Source organism: Lolium perenne, chromosome 4, assembly GCF_019359855.2.
Source record: "Lolium perenne isolate Kyuss_39 chromosome 4, Kyuss_2.0, whole genome shotgun sequence".
In the NCBI taxonomy this organism is placed as follows: domain Eukaryota; kingdom Viridiplantae; phylum Streptophyta; class Magnoliopsida; order Poales; family Poaceae; genus Lolium; species Lolium perenne.
Window position 1 is genome coordinate 401,017,200 of NC_067247.2, and position 20,724 is coordinate 401,037,923.

The 20,724-nt window shown below is 43.1% G+C and overlaps 3 protein-coding genes across 3 annotated transcripts; 1 reads left to right on the forward strand and 2 right to left on the reverse strand.

Moving 5' to 3' along the window:
* Nucleotides 1-3,254: 3,254 nt before the first annotated feature.
* On the reverse strand, nt 3,255-6,616 carry LOC127321776 (uncharacterized). Its single transcript, XM_071819580.1, has 13 exons — nt 6,480-6,616; nt 6,285-6,387; nt 6,045-6,140; nt 5,796-5,969; nt 5,571-5,633; nt 5,424-5,483; nt 5,179-5,340; nt 5,017-5,087; nt 4,839-4,932; nt 4,219-4,352; nt 4,046-4,129; nt 3,610-3,715; nt 3,255-3,502 (listed from the first exon to the last, which is right to left on the reverse strand). The coding sequence occupies exons 1-13, from the start codon at nt 6,560-6,562 to the stop codon at nt 3,452-3,454; spliced, it is 1,281 nt and encodes a 426-aa protein (XP_071675681.1). The 5' UTR covers nt 6,563-6,616; the 3' UTR covers nt 3,255-3,451.
* Nucleotides 6,617-7,869: 1,253 nt separating this feature from the next.
* Nucleotides 7,870-8,526, reverse strand: LOC127321775 (acyl-[acyl-carrier-protein] desaturase 7, chloroplastic-like). Its single transcript, XM_051350744.2, has one exon. It carries the CDS (start codon nt 8,524-8,526, stop codon nt 7,870-7,872), a length of 657 nt encoding a protein of 218 aa, XP_051206704.2.
* A 4,017-nt stretch (nt 8,527-12,543) lies between these two features.
* On the forward strand, nt 12,544-16,231 carry LOC139830413 (uncharacterized). Its single transcript, XM_071818411.1, has 6 exons — nt 12,544-12,573; nt 12,701-12,784; nt 13,836-13,882; nt 13,973-14,143; nt 14,825-14,896; nt 16,067-16,231. The coding sequence occupies exons 1-6, from the start codon at nt 12,544-12,546 to the stop codon at nt 16,134-16,136; spliced, it is 474 nt and encodes a 157-aa protein (XP_071674512.1). The 3' UTR covers nt 16,137-16,231.
* The last annotated feature ends 4,493 nt before the right edge of the window (nt 16,232-20,724 follow it).

Sequence of the window (20,724 nt, forward strand, 5' to 3'; positions counted from 1 at the left end):
GCTTCCGAGCGACCCTAGCCGCCTAGGGCTTTCACAAACCCAAGAGTAACAAGTTTTCTCGATCAACTCAAGGGGGAATGAGATTTGGCTTGGTGGAAACGTAGATCGGGACCTCCTCTTGCTTTCTACCAAAGGGATTTGGCTTTGTGTGGGTAGAAAGAGAGATCCAAGCTTTTTGTTGTTTCAACAATGGTGAGAGAGAGAGCACAAGGATGTGAAATGAATGGTTGACCTAACCCTTTCAAGCTGGAAGAAGGGGTATAAATAGCCCAAGGAGAAAAAGATCCGTTTGGAAAAAGTCATGCGAGCCAAACCGGAAGCAAAACCGGCACAGCCGGTTTCCCTGCTGGAATGGACCGGCGAGCAGACCGGCTAGCCGGAACGGCTGCCTGGACCGAAATGGTTCCGAACCAGCCCGCCGGAACGATTCTGGATTAGCCAGAAACGCTTACAGTACTGCGTTATGACAAAACCAGAATGTTTCCGGCAAACCAGAATATTTCCGGCGGTAGAGCTGGTTCCGCCGGAACCTGCGCCGGAACTCCCCAGATTCTTTTCAAATGGCGATTTCTCCAAAAACTAAACTTCTCCGAAAGGTGTGATGGATCAATATGGTGGTAGGATGTGTATGTATGGCTGAGGCAACATCCACAATGAGCTCATCGAGACCACCCCTCTTAATAGTGCGGTGTTTCCTATTAACTCAAGAATAAAGCAATAGAGAAAAGAGCCAAAACACCGTCGCTTCTTGTGGGCATCAAATGGGGGGTCTAACACCACCTTGCAATCTCACATGCGGACTAAACCTGTGTATACACTTAGATAAACCATTAGTCCACACAATAGCTCCGGTGTCATTGTTAACCAAAATAATGGTTAAGGGTAAAATACCCTTACATCGTTGGGTTCTCAAAATGCAATCCTACGTCTTTTAGAAACTAGATGGTGCATCTTCTCTTTCTCTGTTAAAAATGGATGGAAAACGCGGTGTTGAGGTCACTTTGATCAACCATTGCTAACTTCATGGAAGCTAAAAATGTAAGTCCCCACAATGGTGTGTGCAGGGATGTTGGCATCATTTTAGAGAGAGAAGAGGCAGCGCGAGCTCGGGAGTGAGGCTCGGATGGTGGGTCCCTGGTGGTAACACATCTGCTTGACGGAATGCCTTAGGTTCAGGAGGCCATTTCAAAAGGAGATGTAGACATAGAGGCATGCCAGGAGCTACGGGCGATAGGTGGTAGGCAAGGTGGAGCAGAGTCACGTACTGCATCCATTATCATGGAGGGCGACCTCTAGATGCTTGCCATATTTTCGACAAAATGATGGCGTCCTTGAAAGAGAAGGGGGCAAGGCTTTGGTGCTCGGGGGAGACCAAGAAGTGCTTCCAGGAAAGTGAAGACAAGGGTGTCTTACAGAGAGAAGTAAAGGAGGGCCGCAACATCGTTTTGGCAAGTCCATGGCGTATTGGTGTCCTGGAGCATGCCATGTCACTACAGCTATGTCCCAGCAAGTTCTTGGCAAAAAGGAGAGGAAATACGAGGGGACGTGATGTCGAGTTAGATCTAGGGCTACTGTCATTGAGTTGAAGCACAAGAGTGCGTAGTGAGATGAGTGAGAGGAGGTTTGGAGGTCAAAACTTCACAAGCAAGGTGACGGAAAAATCAAGATTTGAAAAAAAATTGCACTAGGTTCAGAGGGTCTAGACAAGGAAAGGATGTCAACTAGATAGGACATGGAGCAATGAACCTCCAGTAATTTAATGGGTATTTTTGGATGATTTAACATGAGAGTTTGATCCTTTATTCAAATGAGAAAAAATTGTTCTTGTGATTAAACTTTGAAAACTTGAACATACTGAAGTGGGGTTTTTCTGAAATAAGTTATAAATACCAGTTTATAGTTTGGGTGATTTTTCCATAATTTGTGGACACAAATATATTCCTGAAATGGGGTTGTCCTATTTCAGTTCATTTGAAAACATGGAAAAGAATTTTTTTAATAGATTTAAAATAGTAATTTTGAACTAGTATGAGATAATATATAACATTTATCTAAGAAATGACTTTCATAAATTACTGTTTTGTGTAAAAACAATAATTTATCTAAAAACATTGGTTTGGGGGTTTTAGGAAAAGAAGATAATAAAAGGGTTTTATCAAGGGTTAAGGAAATAAGGAAAGTATAATTTAAAATCAAGTAAATCCGAATTCATCATCGAAAGCCATACGGTTGATCCTATGCTAAAGGATGGCCATGTCAAGATGGTTGGAAGGGATTTCTAGTAATGTAGCTTGGTAGTTCTCCAATAAACTGGTACAAGAAAATACATGGGATAATATAGCTTGTTAGTTTTCCCATTTGTAGCCCTCCAAATGAAGTTTAAAACAAGGGCTTAAAATACTTCCAAAACTATTAGTTTTGAGAATTTTGGGGAGATAATGTTTTATAGATTCCCATAGTTTCATAAATGCTTTATTTTGGAAACATTTATCGTTTGCACAAAAACAAACTTTGTAGGCCTGTTGCTAAATCAAAACTTCAAATAGGAGTTTGGTCAAAATAGTGGTGAAAATAGTTTTGCTATTTTCTTGTCAAGACACGAGCACAATTAGGAAATATTGATTGTGTTATTTCAAATAAAACAAATACAAGCATATTTCAATCAAAACATTTTTTTGACTTCATAATTTTGGCTAATTAATAAATTAAGAATTCATACTTCGAATAATTCGAGGTATGACTCTAAGTTGGCCGACCAGACTTTAATGAAATTGGAGGATACATCTCACGCAATGCTGCCACAAATCGACTACATCGCACAACTGGCCGTAGCGGTGAGGCAAATATGGCATATCTCCAACTATTGGGACCGAACCCGCTTCGAGAACCCTAGATGTTCCAACCATTATTTTAAAAAAAATATATGTGTACTGCTCAAGCGACAACCTTTGCTAGAATCAAGAACTAAGAGGCATGGATTAACGACCCAATGGGCCACAACCGGAAGGAAGCATAGGGGACCAACTCCACTCACCGGAGGCAAAATCTCTATCTAGGGCACATCGGGTTAAGTCATTTGTTTGTTCATCCATGTGAGCCTAGCCCCACAGGCCACACCCGACGCGCTCGAGCACATTTCAGATTTTTGGGAAAATAATACTACTACTTCACAAAATAATTTATCAACCTTTTAGAAGCAGAATATACATGACCATTATTCATCTTGGAAGTATATTACTAGCAAACGAGATGCTGAGTGCACAACTACATACTTCCGGTACAAATCAAACAGTGTACCACTTAAGCAACATAGGTAAAAATCACTTATTAGGCCACCATGAGCCTGGCTGGGATTGTCTTGGAAGAACTGACTCGGTAATATACGTGCGCCTATTTCAGGCCACGCAGAGTCTTGCCCGGATATGTGTGACAAGTCATATAGAATCATACATCAGTCATCAAATCCAGGGCCAGCTTCGCTTCCCGCATGAGAAAATACAACCTGCATGCAACACGAAACCGCTGTCAGCACATGGAGTAATAAATATCAAGATGGAGTTATATTGGATTGCATATATGCACATATACACAAACATAAAAAGTACACACCTGGCAATCTCCAAGTGTTTGCGTCTTGAAACCAGCTGCACAGTATAGGAAGTAGTACTCCCATGTGCGGATGAACTTGTCATCAAAGCCCAGTGCCGAAATTTCACTACGAAGAGAGAGTGAGAGGAAATCAGGAGTAATACTGTTATATACTACATATAACATACTCCATCCGTTTCTGAAAAGGAAGTACTATATATATTGTTCAAATGTCTGTAAAATTTGGCCGACTTTTATAGAAAACATAACCAACAACTATAATACTTCACGACTTGCCTAATGACACTGGTTTAGCATAGTACTGTTCATAATTTTTTATATAAGCTAGGTCAAACTTCGCACTGTTTGAGTTTAGACAAAATTTATAAGTCCTCTTTTTACGGCACGGGGAGGATGTACCCAACTACAGATGTACTAGATGCTTAGTGGTACTTACTCTTTGTTGGCCATTAAGTTGTTCCTCCAGCTTCTGAGAGTTCGGTAATAATGGTTCCCATTAATATCCTCGAGGTTCTCTATGCTATACAGCAATGTGTATCATCTAGATCAGGGAGGGCTTAATCAAGAGATTTATCAAATTAAACATCGACCGATCGTGCTAAACTGTACCAGAGCCCAGATGAAGCGGAAATAGACTTTATACGGGACAAAGAAGGAAGTGACCCCCCAGGGAAGATATATTCTTTTATGAAGCCTGGGCTTCTAATATATTCCTCGTAGAGTTCGCCGGGCATTGTGATGGCCTGAATGGACAATATGCGTACATATGTATATAGAAATGAAAGTTAGTTGCCGATTGCACAAACTTATTGTCTTTTGGCAATAAGACCAGCAACTCTCTCACATGGGCATGCATTCTCATTTAATTAAGTTCCCCGAATAGAAAGGAATAGGCGTGTAACTGAAATAAGGCACATATAACTATATTTTCTACTCCCTCCGTCTCTAAATAGGTGGCATACGTATATAGCTAGTCAAAAAATCGCTTATTAAGTCTGACCAAGTATATGTATAAATACATGAGGATTTACAAAACATATCAATATCAATTGATCAATGATATATAAGATATAGTATATAATTTTTTCATAATATATTTTCTCAGTATAATAGTTGTTGATATTCTATTCTATGTATCTGATCGAACTTACAAGTTTAGGCAAATAGAACTGTCAAATAATGATGATTAGCTTCTTTCAAAAAAAAAATAATGATGATTAGCACTGAACCTGGAGGACAAATATGCCGTCTTCAGTTAAGTGAGACTTGCAGCAGGTAAAAAATGCATCCATGTATTCATGGCCAACATGTTCGATCATCTCGCTGATTTACAGAAGATGGACAAACAATTGTTACCACACGAACGAGAGACATATGTATACAAGATCATATAAGTACTACATATACCAGCTTATGATCCTGTCATATTTGCGAGCTGGTATTTTACGGTAGTCGCACAGCAGGAAAGTTACGTGATCCTGAAAATTAGTGAAGAGACAGTGGAGTTGTCAGGTAATATTTCACTGTGCCAGCGTAAGTAGGTCACACAAGCAGTAGCAGATAACTAACCTCTAATCCAGCTTCTTTCACTTTCCTCTGGGCGTATTTAAGCTGTTCCTCCGACAAAGTTATTCCAGTGTATTTGCAGCCAGTTTGCTTGACCAACTGTATCGCTAAGCTTCCCCAGCCGCTTCCGATGTCAAGAACTTGATGATCCCTTTGGACTTTAGCCTTTGGTTATATGCATAATCTAATTAGTATTACTGATCTAGATGATTTCCTAACATTATATCTGGAGGAAGTACGATTATTACCTTGTCAATTAGAAGGCTCAGTTTATGTAGCTGGGCTGCTTCTAAGCTTTCGTCCTCTTTCTACGAAGTCAACCTCAGTACCCATGTATTTGTATTTTACTTATTTATGCAAGGTGCAGAACAATAATAACCACAGAATTGACAAACCTTGAAAATTCCACAGGAGTACGTCATCGATTTGTCCAGAAAAAGCGAGAAGAAATCGTTACTCTGCACGAACATATATGTGAAGCAAATAATTAATTAGCTGGCTGAAGCACGGGGTTCTTTTTCGATAAAGGCTAATTTATTAATATTAAGATGATATTAAGCACCTAGTTATATTAAGTGTAATGACTAGACAAAAAGGAAGACACATATGCAGATACTAACCAGATCATAGTGCTGTGAGATGTTTCGACGAGTTTGTGTTACGGAGTTGTTCCTCGAGAGGTGGCGCAAGAAATATTTTGCAGATGACACCCCAGCTGTTAGAATCATGGGTGTCCACCAGCCTCTTTTGCTGACAATGCTGCTACTGCTCTTGTCTCTGTTGGCAATGAAAATCTGCAGAGAAGTGAAACATGGGTATAATCTGAGAGAAGAAGAAATAGACAAAGCTGGACAATGAAATAATTTTACCAGGAAAAGATTTAGAAGGCCTTCTTTCTCATCGAGAAAAGAGCACCAGCCGTTGATGTAGGCGTCTGCCAAACCAAGGTCAGATTCCGTTGCGATCTGAAATATGCCAAAGCAATTAAGCGAAATGACTAGACACATTTCATCCAAATGAGAGATGATTGTATCGAGCATTTGGAGCAAGGAATGAGGCATGCACGCAACATGAATCCTAAATATGTAGCTATCTAGCTAGGCACATACCTTCCAGTAGAACACGGGGTCATGAACTCGCAGAGCCGATTTTACTTGGCATTCGTCACTGGAATCGCCGAAGCTCAACGTGCTGCCTCCATCTTCGAGCAATCTGCGAGACAAATATGCGAAGGTGAGAAATGGGAAATCATCATGCATGGTTAGATGTTGGCATAGCGCGCACGATGCAAAGAAAGAACTTACGTCAAGCTGCCGATGGATACGAATCGGTTGAGAAATCTTGCTACCAGGCAGCGCGCCACAGCCTCGGTCCATGATGGAACCATCTGCTTGATTTGTGTTCTTGGCCAGCACTACGATTCTCGTAACTTGGAGCAGTCGATTTGATGCATGTGCTGCTACAACATATTATATACTGATCGATTTTTTCCCTCTATTATCGTCTAGCATGTTCACAGTGATGATGTTTTCCGTGAGAACCCCTAAAAAAATGGTATCCGGCGCCAGGAAGCCACACAACTTGCATGCACTGCTTCCACGTAATATCCTCCACAGTGCACACGATCTGATCTGATATGATCTGATTGTTGGCTGGCCAGAGGGTCCACGCTCAACTGTAGACCGTGTTTGCGGGCACGCCTCACGTGTATCCGCAATCACACGAACATGATAGACTCTTCGTTTTCAAAGCTAAACAACAAAATATGTGCTGGGCCACTTCACCAAGCCATGGACAGTAAACTATCAATTTCCATCCCAGATGAGTCAAACCAAATTGTTGGTTTGTTTATGCATCGGTGCTCTATTATGTGCAGAACCGATTCAATGGACGTTTCGGTTCGCTTTTGACACACATAGTGCATGATTTTAAAGCACTGTGCAATCGTATCTCATGCATCAAAACGGCCAGGGTCGGGCCTGATAAAACCCCAGCTAGCTATATGGTGGTTTATCTCGTGTTGTATCAACAACTGGAGCATGGATAAATGTAGGCTGAACAGAGCTACATGTATATCTTTATATTTAAACTTTGAAAATATATTTATAAGATTTAGAAAATAATATTTTTTTTAGATGTAGTCAGTAATATATCCTACAAGCGTGCAAAATGTTAATGTGAATTTTTGTATAAGCTAGGCTACATAAAATGAGAAAATCTGAAAAAAATGAAGTTTTAAAACATGCACTATTCACTATACTCATACCCACACTTGTCATTTTTGTGTAGCCTATAATACATAGTGGTTTCTATTGAAATTTTACACGTTTGTACTATACATCATTGGCTACAGCCAGAAAAAATTGGAACTTCGAAATATAATTTTAAAAAATAAAGGCCTACTTGTAGCTCTCCCTCCATTTGGAGTTTCCATCAACAAGTGTGCTCTCTTATAAGAGCATCTCTAGCAGATCCCCATCCGACCCCCATCCGCATAATAACCGCCGATTTCCAGTTCGGAGGCGAAAAAATGGACCGTTCAGATCCCGCATCGGACCCCCATTTCCAACAAAAATTCCAGGCCGCCCCGATTCGAGTCGCGCAAACCTCAAATAACCAGTTTCGCGAGCCCTTCCGAGAGCGAACCCCATCCCAACTCCCGTGTTGGCGCCAAGGAAATTTCAGCCCGTACGCCTAGAAGGCGACGTCGACGAACCCGTGGTAGGAGGACGCCGGAGCGTGCATGGCCATGCCGGAGGCGATGAGGCGGTGCACGGTGCGCTCCACCTGCCGCATGTCGAGGCGGCCGGAGAGCGACATGTATCGGCTCAGCACGTCGCCGTGGCGGTTCTCCTCGGCGGACCAGCCGCGGATCCACCGCGCCCAGGCGGTACCGTCGGCGCCCGTGGCGTCGCGGGTGGCCTCGAAGCGGTTCGACATGCTCTGGTACGTGGGGAGCGCCTCCTCGGTGACCATGTTGCCCACCAGGCACACCAGCTGCGCGTCAGGCACGCCCTCCGCTCTTGCGCGGAGATCGAGGCACGCCTGGTGGAAGCCATCCGCGCCCAACGCCGCCGCGTCCGGGAGCAGGTCCGACGGCTGCCACGCCTCGTCCGCCGGCTTCAGCAGCGGCAGCATGTGCGCCTCGGCCCACGGCTCCAGATGCGCGAGCACCTCGAACCTCATCCATTCCTCCTCCTCCTCCTCCTCCCGCCGCCCGGCCACCATTGATCTACTATTCACCGCGCTCCGACACCTCCTGGTGCTCATCGCAGCTGCTGGTGCCTTGCTGCAGTAGTTGCGGCTGCTTGCTGGTTTGCATGACGACGGGCATCCGAACCTAGCTAACATCGTTGCTGCTTCTGCTGCCGTGTTTGTACCAGATCAGATGAAGCAAATCGATCTACGCAGCGTCACATATGTATAGACGATTAAACGTACATAGCCGAGCGTGGTTGGCAACTACAGTATTCATTGCACTACATGTCACATGTGCTACTTAATATGTCCATATTTCCAACGCACAAACCTGACTTTTCAAACACATATGTCAGTGGATTGTGTAGAACTGCCAACTACTATGTATGGACACATTTTCATGAGAAATTTGGAACTCGTGTTTTCATGAAAAAGTAGTACTATCTCTATCTATAAAATGATGTCATAAATTTATCTAAATTTAGATGTAGACACTCTTTAGATTAGTCATAGTGGAAAGTAACATAGAGTAGTAACATACTCTATGTTACCACCTTTATAGAGTGATGTTTTGGCTCCTGGGTGCATATGCTCCCTTTAGTTTGAACTGCGACTTTAATACATTTTGAAATGTCAAAAAATTTCAAAAAATTTATGTGTACATCTTCACATGCTAAGTGCGATCAAAATATTTCCATGAAAAATCAACTTGTAGTTTGAGCTGTGTAAAAAAGACAAAATTTAGTGCTGAAAATCAGGCTTTTTGTGAGACTTATTTTGTCTTTTATTGATCGATCACAAAAAATATCGTTTTTTTGCGAAACTGCACGAACGCACATAGACTGTCGAGATGTACGTGCGAATTTTTTTAATTTTTTTTAACAATTAAAAATATGTTTTTTGGGTGGAGGGAGCATATGCACCCAAGAGCCGAATTGAATTTCCGAACCTTTATAGTGTAGTAACATCCAAGTGGTATACTTCCCACTAACTAGCTATGTTACTATATAATGCATACATCCAACAGAAATTCAATTCGGCTCCGTCCAAGTAGTATCATAGAGCAGCAGCCAGCCGATGTGGTCGGCGGCATGCTAGGGTGCGGGTGGCGAGGTGGCGCCGGCGCAGGTGACTTGCCGGCGAGGCGATGACGGCCGGTGGAGGGGGTCGCGCGAGAGAGGGAAGACGGCGAGGAAGAGATCTCGGGAGCAGGGAAGGAGGAGCCGGTGGTTGGGGAGAGCGGCCGGCGGCGGACGCGGTTGGGTAGCCGGGATGTTGGGCGGGCAGGGTTATGGCTGCGCGGTGAATGGGTGACTCCAGGCCATGACGTCGGGAGGGGTGAAGGAAGGGATGCTGGGCGGTGGTCTGCGGCCGGAGGGTTGGCCGGATCGAGCTGGCCAGGATCTGCCGGAGACGGTGGGGGTGGAAAGGGGATCGACGGTGTGGGTGGGAGGTGAAAGAAACGAGGAAGTGGGCGGCCTAATTTAGCGAGATACTATTTCGGACTCGAAAATATCTGTCTTGCAGCGCGGCAAACCAAATCCAAACTAGTAGATTGTACCGAATGAGACGGAGGACGATGCCCTACAACACCCGCCGACGCCTCCACCTCCGCCGTTCAACCCGTGGGCTCCTCGACTTTCACCACCGGCGGCACCGTCGTATGTTCCGCCGATTGCCAACTGGCCGTGGTAGAATACCGGAATTCGTCGTGCTCGACGACGACGACGAGGAGTAGGCTAGGGTAGCAGGCGGTACATGTGCCTTTTAGTATTTATATATTTTTATTTTCCTTTATCCAATATGTAAATTATGTTTATGTTTGAAAGAATGCATAACCCAAAAAAATTGCGCCGTGCAGCTGGGGGCACCCAGCGCAAACAGACGCGCGGTCGATTTTGACCATTTTGACCCGGCCTTAAACGGACGCGCCCGTGGCCATTTTAGACGTTCGAAATGCGTCTGGCCATTAGAGATGCCCTAAGCCAACATTACGCGCCCTGTTCATTCCTCACCTTGTTGCGTCTAAACAAATCTTAAGTGACGTAAATGTTGCTACGCCGCTTTACGTATAAAGTAAAGTTGAATTTAAAAGAGTTTGACTCGAAGCTAAAGGTATAATTACCCATGGATGGAGGGAGTTTGACTCAAATTTTGTTGACTTTAATAACTAAACTTAAAACGCGATCTAGTTTTTTTTTTTTTTTGAGATCAAACGCGATCTCCTTGTGAGAGCACGGATGTGATCAGTGCTAGCTTTTGGACTTCTCCGACTTTTATTAATCTTACGCGTGCGTGCGTGTGCATGCGCAAAACACAAGGAGAAAGTTAGAGAGTCGTCCCTTGATAAACACGTACAGTACATGCAGCGGGGGTCTCCAATTTTTCCCGTCGCCTCGCTAAATGCGCGGCATCCTCGATTCACTCTCCATCTAATGACACACTACGGAGAGCCGTCTCCCCGGATCTCCTTTCTTCCTCCATCGCCCGCGTTGGCCGCCATTCGCATGATTCGTGTGGTCGAATGCCATCCTTGTTCTAGCTAGTGGTCGAATGCCATGCATGATTCGTGTGGAGTGAATCTCATCTTGATGCATGTTGTCCTCTAGCTACTAGTAGTAGCTACTCCCCCTTTCCAGGAATAAGTGTACTTCTATCTTTCTTCTAAATTAATCTTATTTGTATTTGATCAACTTTATAGAAATAAGTACCGACATATACGATGTCAGATTGGTAGATTACGAAACTAAATTTGAAAATAGATCTAGTGACATGAGGTTAGTGACGTAAATGTTGTAAAGTAAAGTTAGGGTTTTTTTTTAACAAGGAGAGCCCGAAGGGCCTGAAAGCTTATATTAAAACACAAAGAGTGGAGGTGTACAATATTACACAAGACCCCAAAAGATTGAGAAAATAATACATAGGTCCCGATTTATGTGGAGGAGACCTCTCTGGAAGATCTGAGAAGCAATCAAGTCCCTCCCTATCTCCTCTGCCGACCCAGAGGTCAGCTGCACCGTCGCCGAGCACCGCCGCGGGGACGGAACCACTTGCTTCAATGCCGGCGTTGGGCGCGGCCGCCGACCTAAAAGAAGGCCTCTGATGGAGGTTGAAAGGACGCCGGAGCTCACCGGATTTAACAGACGACATGCAGCCGTCGAGATGAAGCTCGCCGAAGTTGCTTCCAAGCTTCGGAAATCCCAGACACAGGAATTCTCAATAGCTCCGTTGATGTCGAGTAGCCCGCCTTCTAGCACAACACTCCTGCCACGGGTGGGAGAAGGCGGGCGAAGAAGTTCGGAGAAGCCAGGATTCGGCACAAATTGGCCGCAGAAGCCAACGACGTCGCCACCGTCTTCATCTTCCTCCTCGCTGCCAGGTCGATGTCGAGGACACCGAGGATGCAGCTCTGCGCCCAGAGGTGCTTATTACCGAGGGCCTCGGCAGGAGGAGCATGCGATTTCCACCCCCACCTGAGGGGCATAATTGACATCGCCGGTGCCGCACCTAGTCACTTGCCAGGGAGGAAGAGGCCCCTGCTCCTCTCTGAATCACAACCGCCCGAAATCATCCTTCCCCACCCCTCACCACCTCGGCCGGGCGGCGAGAGAAGGACGGAAAGAGTGAAGGGGTGTAAAACAGAGAAAGGGAGCAAACCTTGGGCTTGTTGATATGAAAATATAGTTTAGGTCGATTCTACTAGTACTATATAAATTATATATTGTAGATGTCAACTTTTTTTTCTTTCTAAATATCCAATCAAATTTTATTAACTTTGACTAGACTTAAAACACGATCTAATTGTGAGCGGAGGGGCCGGTAGTTTTGTTTTTTAATTCGATGATGGCCGGTAATCTAAACTTGCTAGCTAAAACATCGTCCGATTAACACATGCAGCGGGGGCAGTTAATAATAAAGTCTCCAATTTTCTCCGTCGCCTCGCTAAACGCGCGGCAATCAATCTTTGATGAGCACTATTTACTTACTTTCTTCCTCCATCGCCCGCGTCGCCGGCCCCTGCATCCCCGCTCGCCGGCACGGCGGCACCCACCCACTCGAGTCCCTCCCCGCGCACGGCCGTATCCCCGGCCACGGTCATATTATGCTCGTCCGCGGCATCAAGCGCCGCTCCAGCTGATCGATCGATCACCCGGGTAAAAGGTCGCCGGCATGGAGGCCTTCCAGCGTCGACGCACCTCGGTCAGCCCCTCCCCCTCCTCCCTCATCCTATGCCCTTCGTCTTCAACTGCCGATTTGCTCACGCCGGGGCTCATCCCCTTCCCTTAATTTGGTCCGGACTTAATTCGGAACACCGACCCAATTGGAGGGGGACGCGCGCGCAGGCTGCCCAGTCCACTCCGGTCTTGAGCTAGCTCAAGGGAGACGTCGACCAGCCCTGCAACTGCAAAAGGTATTTTCTTCCCTCCCCCACCCCCTGCCTCCTCTTCTGTACGTGTTACAGCCTAGTTAGATTCCCACGATTGAATCATCCGGCTAGCTGCCCATCTGTCGTGCTCCACGGTGAGAATGCAAGAGCAGTACTAGTACTGGGTAGGCGGAACCTGCTAGCATGCAAGTCTGGCCATCACGATTTCCTTTCTTGTCCTTTTCCCCTTTTGATGCTGAAAACAGAGGTTGCCAATGCTATCCGTGACAAGCATGGTGAAAAGTTCGTGCCGGACCTTCCTCTGGGGCGGGAGATGGAAGAGCTGTCCTCAGTTCCCAACACCCCGAACTCTAACACAGGAAGCATGATCGAGTGGAAAATGGTCCCAAGATCAGTCCGACGTCTTCGAGTACGCCAAGAGCCGTTAATTACATACCCACACTCATTGAAGGTGATGAAGCTAGCCGTCGGTACCATAACGGTGGACGCGAGTTCGTTGAACAAGTGCTGCAAGTTATTGTTTGCAAAGAGTTCATTTTTGATCTTCTCTAAAGCTCGAAAACATATTAACTAATGTATTGCATTTGTCAGAATATAATTGGATATGTACGGTATAAGTGGCATTTCAAATCAGCAAGTATTTTCCAAAAATGTGTATAGTAACTCTAAATTGCCTTGTGCATAATGTAAGATGTGCTGAACTTGAGTGATCTCGTACCTGGTTGATCAATGTGACGTAGACCAATGATAATTTAAGCCGCTAGGTATTTGTTGTCTCTGTATCAAGCATGTATAGAGAATTCATGCCTAACAAAGGAACATATATTTTTTTCCAATATATTATTGTGTTTGATGACTTCCTGGTTCGGTTCATTTAGGGACTGAATTTGTTTTGAGGGAAGTCAGGGTGCAGTGTAGTTTGCTTGCCATCACAACCTTCTATTCTCTGTAACAGGAGGCTTGCCTATGCTGAATGAGCACGGTGCGATCTAGACAGTTTAACATCATGTTCCTTTTTCTTGCAGCCTTTTTGAGCTAGCATTTTCAAATCATAGTGCACTATTTTTGTGCACAGGAAGACCCTGGGCATGCCCATGATGGCCAGTACAGCAAGACCCATGGGTAAGTCTTGGTGCCAATTTTCCAGTGTAGAGTGAGCGAGTAGTAGTAGGTGTAACCGGCGATTTTGACCCTACTGTATTTCTCATGCAGGACTGCTCATGCTTTGAAGCCAAAGACTTCACTCCAAGAGCATACTACGTTGCGAGCAATACCAACTCAGAGTGCCCTGAGGAGGTCGAGGCGTTGTCGCAAACTCAGAGAGCATAACCTTACGCTGTCGTGTGTGGTGTTGCGGTGGATGGACTCCGTTGCGCGCCGTGGGTCAGTACCATCTTCGGATGGCTTTGGTTAAGAATTTGCAAAGTTGAGATGTTTTCTTGGTATGGCTTTACTTGATTTCTGTTGTTTTGCTCTTCTTCGCTCTAGACTATCAAGTGTAGGTAGCTTGTGCTATGTGATGATAAGCTAGCACGCAGTCTTACTTGTCTGTTCTTTTTCTTTTTGTGGGGAGTAGGCTTGTCTTGCTTGGTCGCAAATTGACTCCTCCTAATATCTAAATCACTTCTACCATTCTAAACCTTTTGGACATACATACATATATTCTGCACATTCAGGTTCATTTTATCTGTTAATGTTCCTCCAGATTATACCCTGCTAGTATATTACATGATGATTATTAAATAACTGATTTTGGATTCCTCTTTTCCACCATGAGTGTATCAGCAGTGTAATCTATTCAGGTTCATTCTATATTATTAAATGATGGATTATCCAATATCCATTAACTCCTATCAAATCTATTAATTTGTACTAAATAAGTTATGTAGCTTCTAGCTCTTTTCATGGAACCTGAATAGATGGTACTCAAGTAAAATAATTTATTTTGTCAAATGGTCATATGTACGACAACTTGACAGTTTCTTGTTTTTAGTTCAGCTCATCTCTCGCTTCTTGTACACTATTTGGTGCAATGTTTTTCTAATCACACCATGTTCCTTGCAGGTTGCTTTGGCTCTTGGGGATGCGAGGCAGCAGCATCAACAAGAGGCAAGTGGAGTTAGACGTGGCTTGGAGGTACCAGCTAAAACCTCTAGCTAAAACCTGCGGCTTGAAACTTCTAGTGGCCTAGCTATTTCTTACAACTCACCTGACATGCTCACAACAATGCGCGCCAGCGCAACCAAAGCCCTCGGCTATTAACTGCCATCACCTTAAGTGATTCGTTTTCTCCCAAAATCTGGGTAAAAGGAATCTGTTCATGCTTTGGAAGGGAGTATTTTCTAGATATTTTGCATTCCTCCTATGTAGTTGGCAACTGAATTATGTACAGGAGATGGTCTTTTTTATTTTCTTTTGACCTGGAAATGGTATATTCACTTTATACTAGTGATGTGTGTGTTGAATTCGGAAGAATTTGGGAGTTTGACCATTTTTATCAATAGAGCTACTTTGGACATTTATATGATTGATGATATCCTTTGCTAACTAGTACTAGAGATGATTTTCACAATTTAGACTAGGCATGATTTACATATGTCCTCGTAGTTTCGTGTCAAGCTACTTTCCGTCAAGACCTGAAAGCATTCCTTGTTAGGAAAAAATTACCTTTATGCATTTCCAGCTTTATGGGTGTGCGTAAAGCTTCATGAGCTAGATAGTTCTACATTTGTTGTAGTTCAGTTATAATAGACAACAATTTTTCTACATGTGCGAATGAAATCTGAATCGAGACCAGCTCTAGTGTTTGATAACTTGATCAAATTGACAGGTGGATAAGGAACCTTGGAGGAGTAGCTTTGAGTTATTGCCTGGACACAATCAGAAATACTCCCTCAGTCTCTTTTAATTGACTCGGATTTAGAACAACTTTGTACTAAATTTGAGTCAATTAAAAATGACCGGAGGGAGTACATAAGAAGCTGGTATAGTAACCGGCTTTTACTTCTTGGTTCTTTTCCACACGATAATTATACAATCCCTGGTCCTTTCACACTACATGACATGAAGGTACCAGCTTAGGTGAGGTCATGTAGTAAGAAACGATGGTAGCATATTCATCGTTAGTCTTGCATCTTAGCGAGCATCCCATTCGAAGAAAAAATATTTATATTTTTCATACTCTGCAATAGATAAGCACAAGTATTGCAATTCAATGCAGGAGTTTATTTTTGTTCATCATCCTATAGGAATACAAATATGCTTATTTGCGGACTAAAGCACGACCAAAATTTGCGCTTTCTGCAGCTTTTCACTCTCCAAATGTTACCGGGATAAGTGTTGGACAAACGAGAACACTCAAGCTATTCTTAGTTAGCTTCAGGAATTGTATATCATGCTTTTCGGTAAATATTCAACATGGATTGATACTTTGTTCATTAAACATGTATATGAATCAAGTGCATTTGGATCTTTGTCTTGCTCGTGGTTTTATTTTAAAAAAGGCTCGAGAGATCTAGCAAATATGTTTGAACAGCAACCAAGTACGTTCAGCATCAAAACTGTTCAATTACGAAGCTTTGTTTTTGTTTTCATCGTAAATTTTCGAGTTAGAAATTTCCCTGTACCGAAGCTTTGTCGTTGTAGGGTTACGTATGCTCCAAGCTAGGATACATCAAGCTGCTAGCTTAGTAGTAGCACGTGCGCAGTGAGAAGCGTGCCACGGTATAGGATTCGGGAGTGAGGCATGCATGAACGAAAGCAATAAATAATTTAATTGATAGATGGATTGATATCGATTGATAGGGAACGGGCATCAGCAAGTCTACTTGTTGTTGACTTGGATGAAAAACCATATAGAGAATCCAATGATCTTATTTTCTTTTCTTTTTTGGTGATCTTCGCTTGATGTAAGGGCAGAAAATAGCTATGTAATGACTTGCAGTGGGGTTTGTCTATGCAATACTCTCTATTGCCAGTCCCCCTTTTGTACCTCCAAATTGATTTGCTGTTAAAAAATTGTACTAAAATATCTATGTACACTATGCAATTACTTTGAGTTGTTATACGCACGGTGTGCACCATGATCGCCGAGGATGTTTAACATTCTTTTGTTTTGTTATTTTTATCTACTCATTCCTTGTCTCTTTGCACAATATGTTCTTACGATCATGAGCTCAACTTGCAGTTGCACCTAAAAAGAAAGATTGGTGTATATCATATATCTTTCCCTGGGTTGTTAATTCATATTAACAAATCCCTTGCATATGATTTGTGCTTGAGACTAGACACATGTACCTGATTAAAGATGCAATAGTAGTAGTAAGACCTTGTGTATAACTGCTGCCATCACGGGAACAATTAATCACCAGTTCACCACCAAGTAGAGAGAGAATTTGTCTTTTTCAAATTTCAGAGCTTTATTGTCACTTCTTGCAAGGAAATTCCTGGGAATAGAATGTTAATACCTCCAGTTTGCTGCCATAGCTAAGAGTTTTCTGCATTCATCAAGCATGACCATTTCTTGTCATGCAACGACTGAAAACTGTGAAACCAAATATGTCCTGTCTACAACCTGGCAAGAAAGATGCTCTAATGTCACTTGAAACAGATTTGACAAGAATTTGTCTTAACGGCGAGGGACGCCCTCTCCTAGTTCTTCAACTTCGCACTTCGGTCCAATTGATTTCATGAGCTTATGAAGTTCAAATTTAAATCATGGAAATCGAGGGTGCATCCAGATACCTTTCAACTATTGTCGTGGACTGAATTGTTTTGTGCGGATTTATTCATGATTTAATATGTTAGTGATTTGAACGTAGTATTTCATAAGGTGGGGATTCCCACGAAAATTACCAACACTCGAGACTATTACCATTTGTTAACAGGGAAAAACTTTTCTTATAGTATGAATCATACTTATCCTGCAACTCTTTTGAAGAATGTGTATCAAACCATGAAATAAGGTACTCCCTCATCCCGTGAAGGATGTTTCAACTTTATTTAGGTACTCATGTATATAGACGAGTTTTAGGTAGACTCGGATCTAGACAAAGTTGAGACATCCTTTTCGGGATGGAGGGAGGAGTAAAAGATAAGCCTCTTTGTTAAAGACCTGATTTTATTGGCGAATAAGTAAATGTGGACAATAAATACCTAAGATATCTTAAGTTAGAAAGCATACAATGGGCTATCGATCCCAAACCTTGCATGACATCAACAGCTGAGATTACAACATTCTTAAGACTAACTGCATCCGCCTGTTAATATAATGGCAATACCATTAGTCACAATCTCAAACGTAATTATTTGGGCACAAGTAGAATTGCAACCGCAAAATTATTCCAAGTTTAATCAATGCAGTTTTCACAGCATACCCTTGCTCTGATGTATTTGATCGCCGTTTGCTTGATTTTAGAGCTTGATTGCCCGGAATAAGAATAGACTATTCTCCTTTTCAAGTGTTGGCAATGTAGCTTGTTGTAGCTGATCTGTAGTAGATATCCATCTTTGAACCTTTCATGAACGAATCAGTAGCTATATGTGACATCTATGTTAGTTTTTTCATGGTTCTTCTTCTTGCACTTGATAGGAATCATCAGATCTGAATATTTGGACTATATAGCCATTTTGGCTAACATGCACTTGGGCTGCATTTTTTATATTTCTCAGCGAGAACAGATTAATATGAAGTTTTATTTATATGTTTGCTATAAGCTATAAGAAACTTGCTTGTGTATAGCAAGGATGACCAAATCAGTCCTCGTCTTTGCTATTTGGCACGGTGGAGCAGCTATTTGGCATAGGTCATACTAGATTTTTACTTGTGGGCTGAGTGCACTTATTGGATCAAACATGTTGCTTCATGATTGATTGCATATGCTAGATCTGCCTCTCTTGTATGAGCTGTAGGTCGTCTACTACTGTTTTCCGATAACTTAATGGCTTGATCTAAACATGTATTGAGGTCTTTGGAACTAGTTTTGTTCTCAATGTACTATTGTTCAATGTCTGTTTGCGATGTGTATATTGAGGTCTGGAAAGCTAGCTATTGCATCTGCTTGTGCTTTTGGTTTGGGAAGTGCAACATTTGGTGAGTGTGGAGCGTTGCTCCATTTTACATTGTCTTTACACGGGACCTCTTTATCTATATACAAATCAAGCAAGCTACATGTTGCATGTACATATCTTACTTTTTTTAGTTCTACACGTAGTTTGACATTGTCAACATTTACTTCGACCTTAGTTTGATTAATATGGTTTTTATTCAAGTTGGAGGTTTTCTCTAAGTCTTTAACTCATTTACCTATCGATCTGATGAAAACAGTTTCTATTGTATAAATATTACTTCTTCTTTGTAAAATTTAGTCGCCTTGTCTAGTTTCTAGTATGAATGTAATTACAAATTTTCAAGAAAGGGACACCATTTGGTTTTGCTTGGTCATAGGAATTGTAGAAATACTTTCCTTTTTACACTTGTTAGATTAGTTTTTGGTATTTTGGGATGCGTGAGTGTATTGGTTATTGATCTTTAGTGTATTATTTTTTGTCACTAATCACTTGATTCGATGTAGAAAAAGGAGTATTTCTTCTACCACCAAACAACTAGGTTAATTGTGATGATTAAAAAGAATCCGAGTATTGCCTTTTAAATTAGGAAATTTCAGTTTCTTATATATTCTCTCGGCATTCATTCCCTTGATGTGTGTATGTAGGTGTTGTCACTTATAGAGGACGGGATGCCAAGCCGCTCGGCATGGTCTTGGTCATTGGATTACATGCATGTTACATATATATACATCATCATCAAGTTGTGTATTGTGCATCGTGATGATTCTTTTTTTGGGCTGACCTTCAAAGTGCATTGTTATTTGATTCATGTTCTTATTGCCATTGTTGTAGTCCTAGTGAATCTCGTCTATTTTAACTAAAAGATAATTGCTGGACCAGTGCTCCCTTGTGTCATGTGGGTCAAGTTTACTCCAAATTTATTCTTGCCAAAACTCATTTAGAACTGATATCATTTGTGTTTTTTTTGTGTAAGGATGTCGAGGAGGAGGACTAGATGATGGCAGCTGCAGCTGGATGCTTCTCGCAGCCTGATGATGTTGTTGGGTCCGACCCCAAACTCGGTCGACCATGATGTCCAGCCCATACACAAGGTAGCTCGCCTCCGCCGCCACTTCAAGATGGCCCCTTTTTCTTGTTACGGTGTGTCGTAGCTCATCATCTCATCTTGCATGTACCTAATGGATGTTCTTGTTCAATGGCATGCAAAAAATATTCCTCTCAACTTGATGAACATTCTTTTATGCCCCTCTGTGATGCCTGGCCTGGCATAGTGTCTCTTGTTTATGTGTCGAGAGTTATTACGTGCAATGTTGCAATGTTGTCCGGTTTGGGGGCTCGGGCTCGCCGGGCAGCTCGGGGAGCAGGAACACCTCGTGATGGAGAGAGACGGCTGGATCGAACACGAGATACGCGGCGGAGGAGACCCCCGGGGCTCCGCGCGCGGGGACGGCGGCGGCGGAAGCGTCGCCGACCAGCGCGTGGCCGGGTTGTAGACGAAGCACGTGCCCTCGGTGGCCTCGCAGAGGAGGAGCCCGTTGCGGTGGTCCACAAAGGCGGTGCACCACGTGGTCGGCGCGTCGGCGAGACGGGCGTCGATGCCACCGCCTCCGCCGCCCCACGCGAAGAAGTAGGTGTCGCTGGGAGATTCTATATAGTGACATGTCTCATTCTGAATATTATCATGTAAGTTGCTTTGTGAAATCCTCGCTATCTATTAGATGTTTGCATATTAGTATTGTTGTGAGCTACAGGTTATCTCGTTATTACTATATGTGTCGTTGCCATGTCTATGAAGATTTGCTTGGAGATTATAGTGACATCCCTCATTCTTAGTATTATTATGGTAGCAGATGTCAAATTAGATGTTTGCATAGTTGTACGGTTCTGAGCTGCAA

Bases quoted from the DNA above. Each gene is read 5' to 3' on its own strand.
- LOC127321776 (XM_071819580.1), bottom strand. From the start codon at position 6,562: ATGGTTCCATCATGGACCGAGGCTGTGGCGCGCTGCCTGGTAGCAAGA. The intron at 5,970-6,044 runs GTAAAATTATTT...ACTTCTCTGCAG, and splicing joins GCCTTCTAAATCTTTTCCTG to ATTTTCATTGCCAACAGAGA. The intron at 4,933-5,016 runs GTATATGTAGTA...TCTGTAAATCAG, and splicing joins TATGACAGGATCATAAGCTG to CGAGATGATCGAACATGTTG.
- LOC127321775 (XM_051350744.2), bottom strand. From the start codon at position 8,526: ATGTTAGCTAGGTTCGGATGCCCGTCGTCATGCAAACCAGCAAGCAGC.
- LOC139830413 (XM_071818411.1), top strand. From the start codon at position 12,544: ATGGAGGCCTTCCAGCGTCGACGCACCTCG. The intron at 12,785-13,835 runs GTATTTTCTTCC...TTTTGTGCACAG, and splicing joins CAGCCCTGCAACTGCAAAAG to GAAGACCCTGGGCATGCCCA. The intron at 14,897-16,066 runs GTACCAGCTAAA...CGCTTTCTGCAG, and splicing joins GAGTTAGACGTGGCTTGGAG to CTTTTCACTCTCCAAATGTT.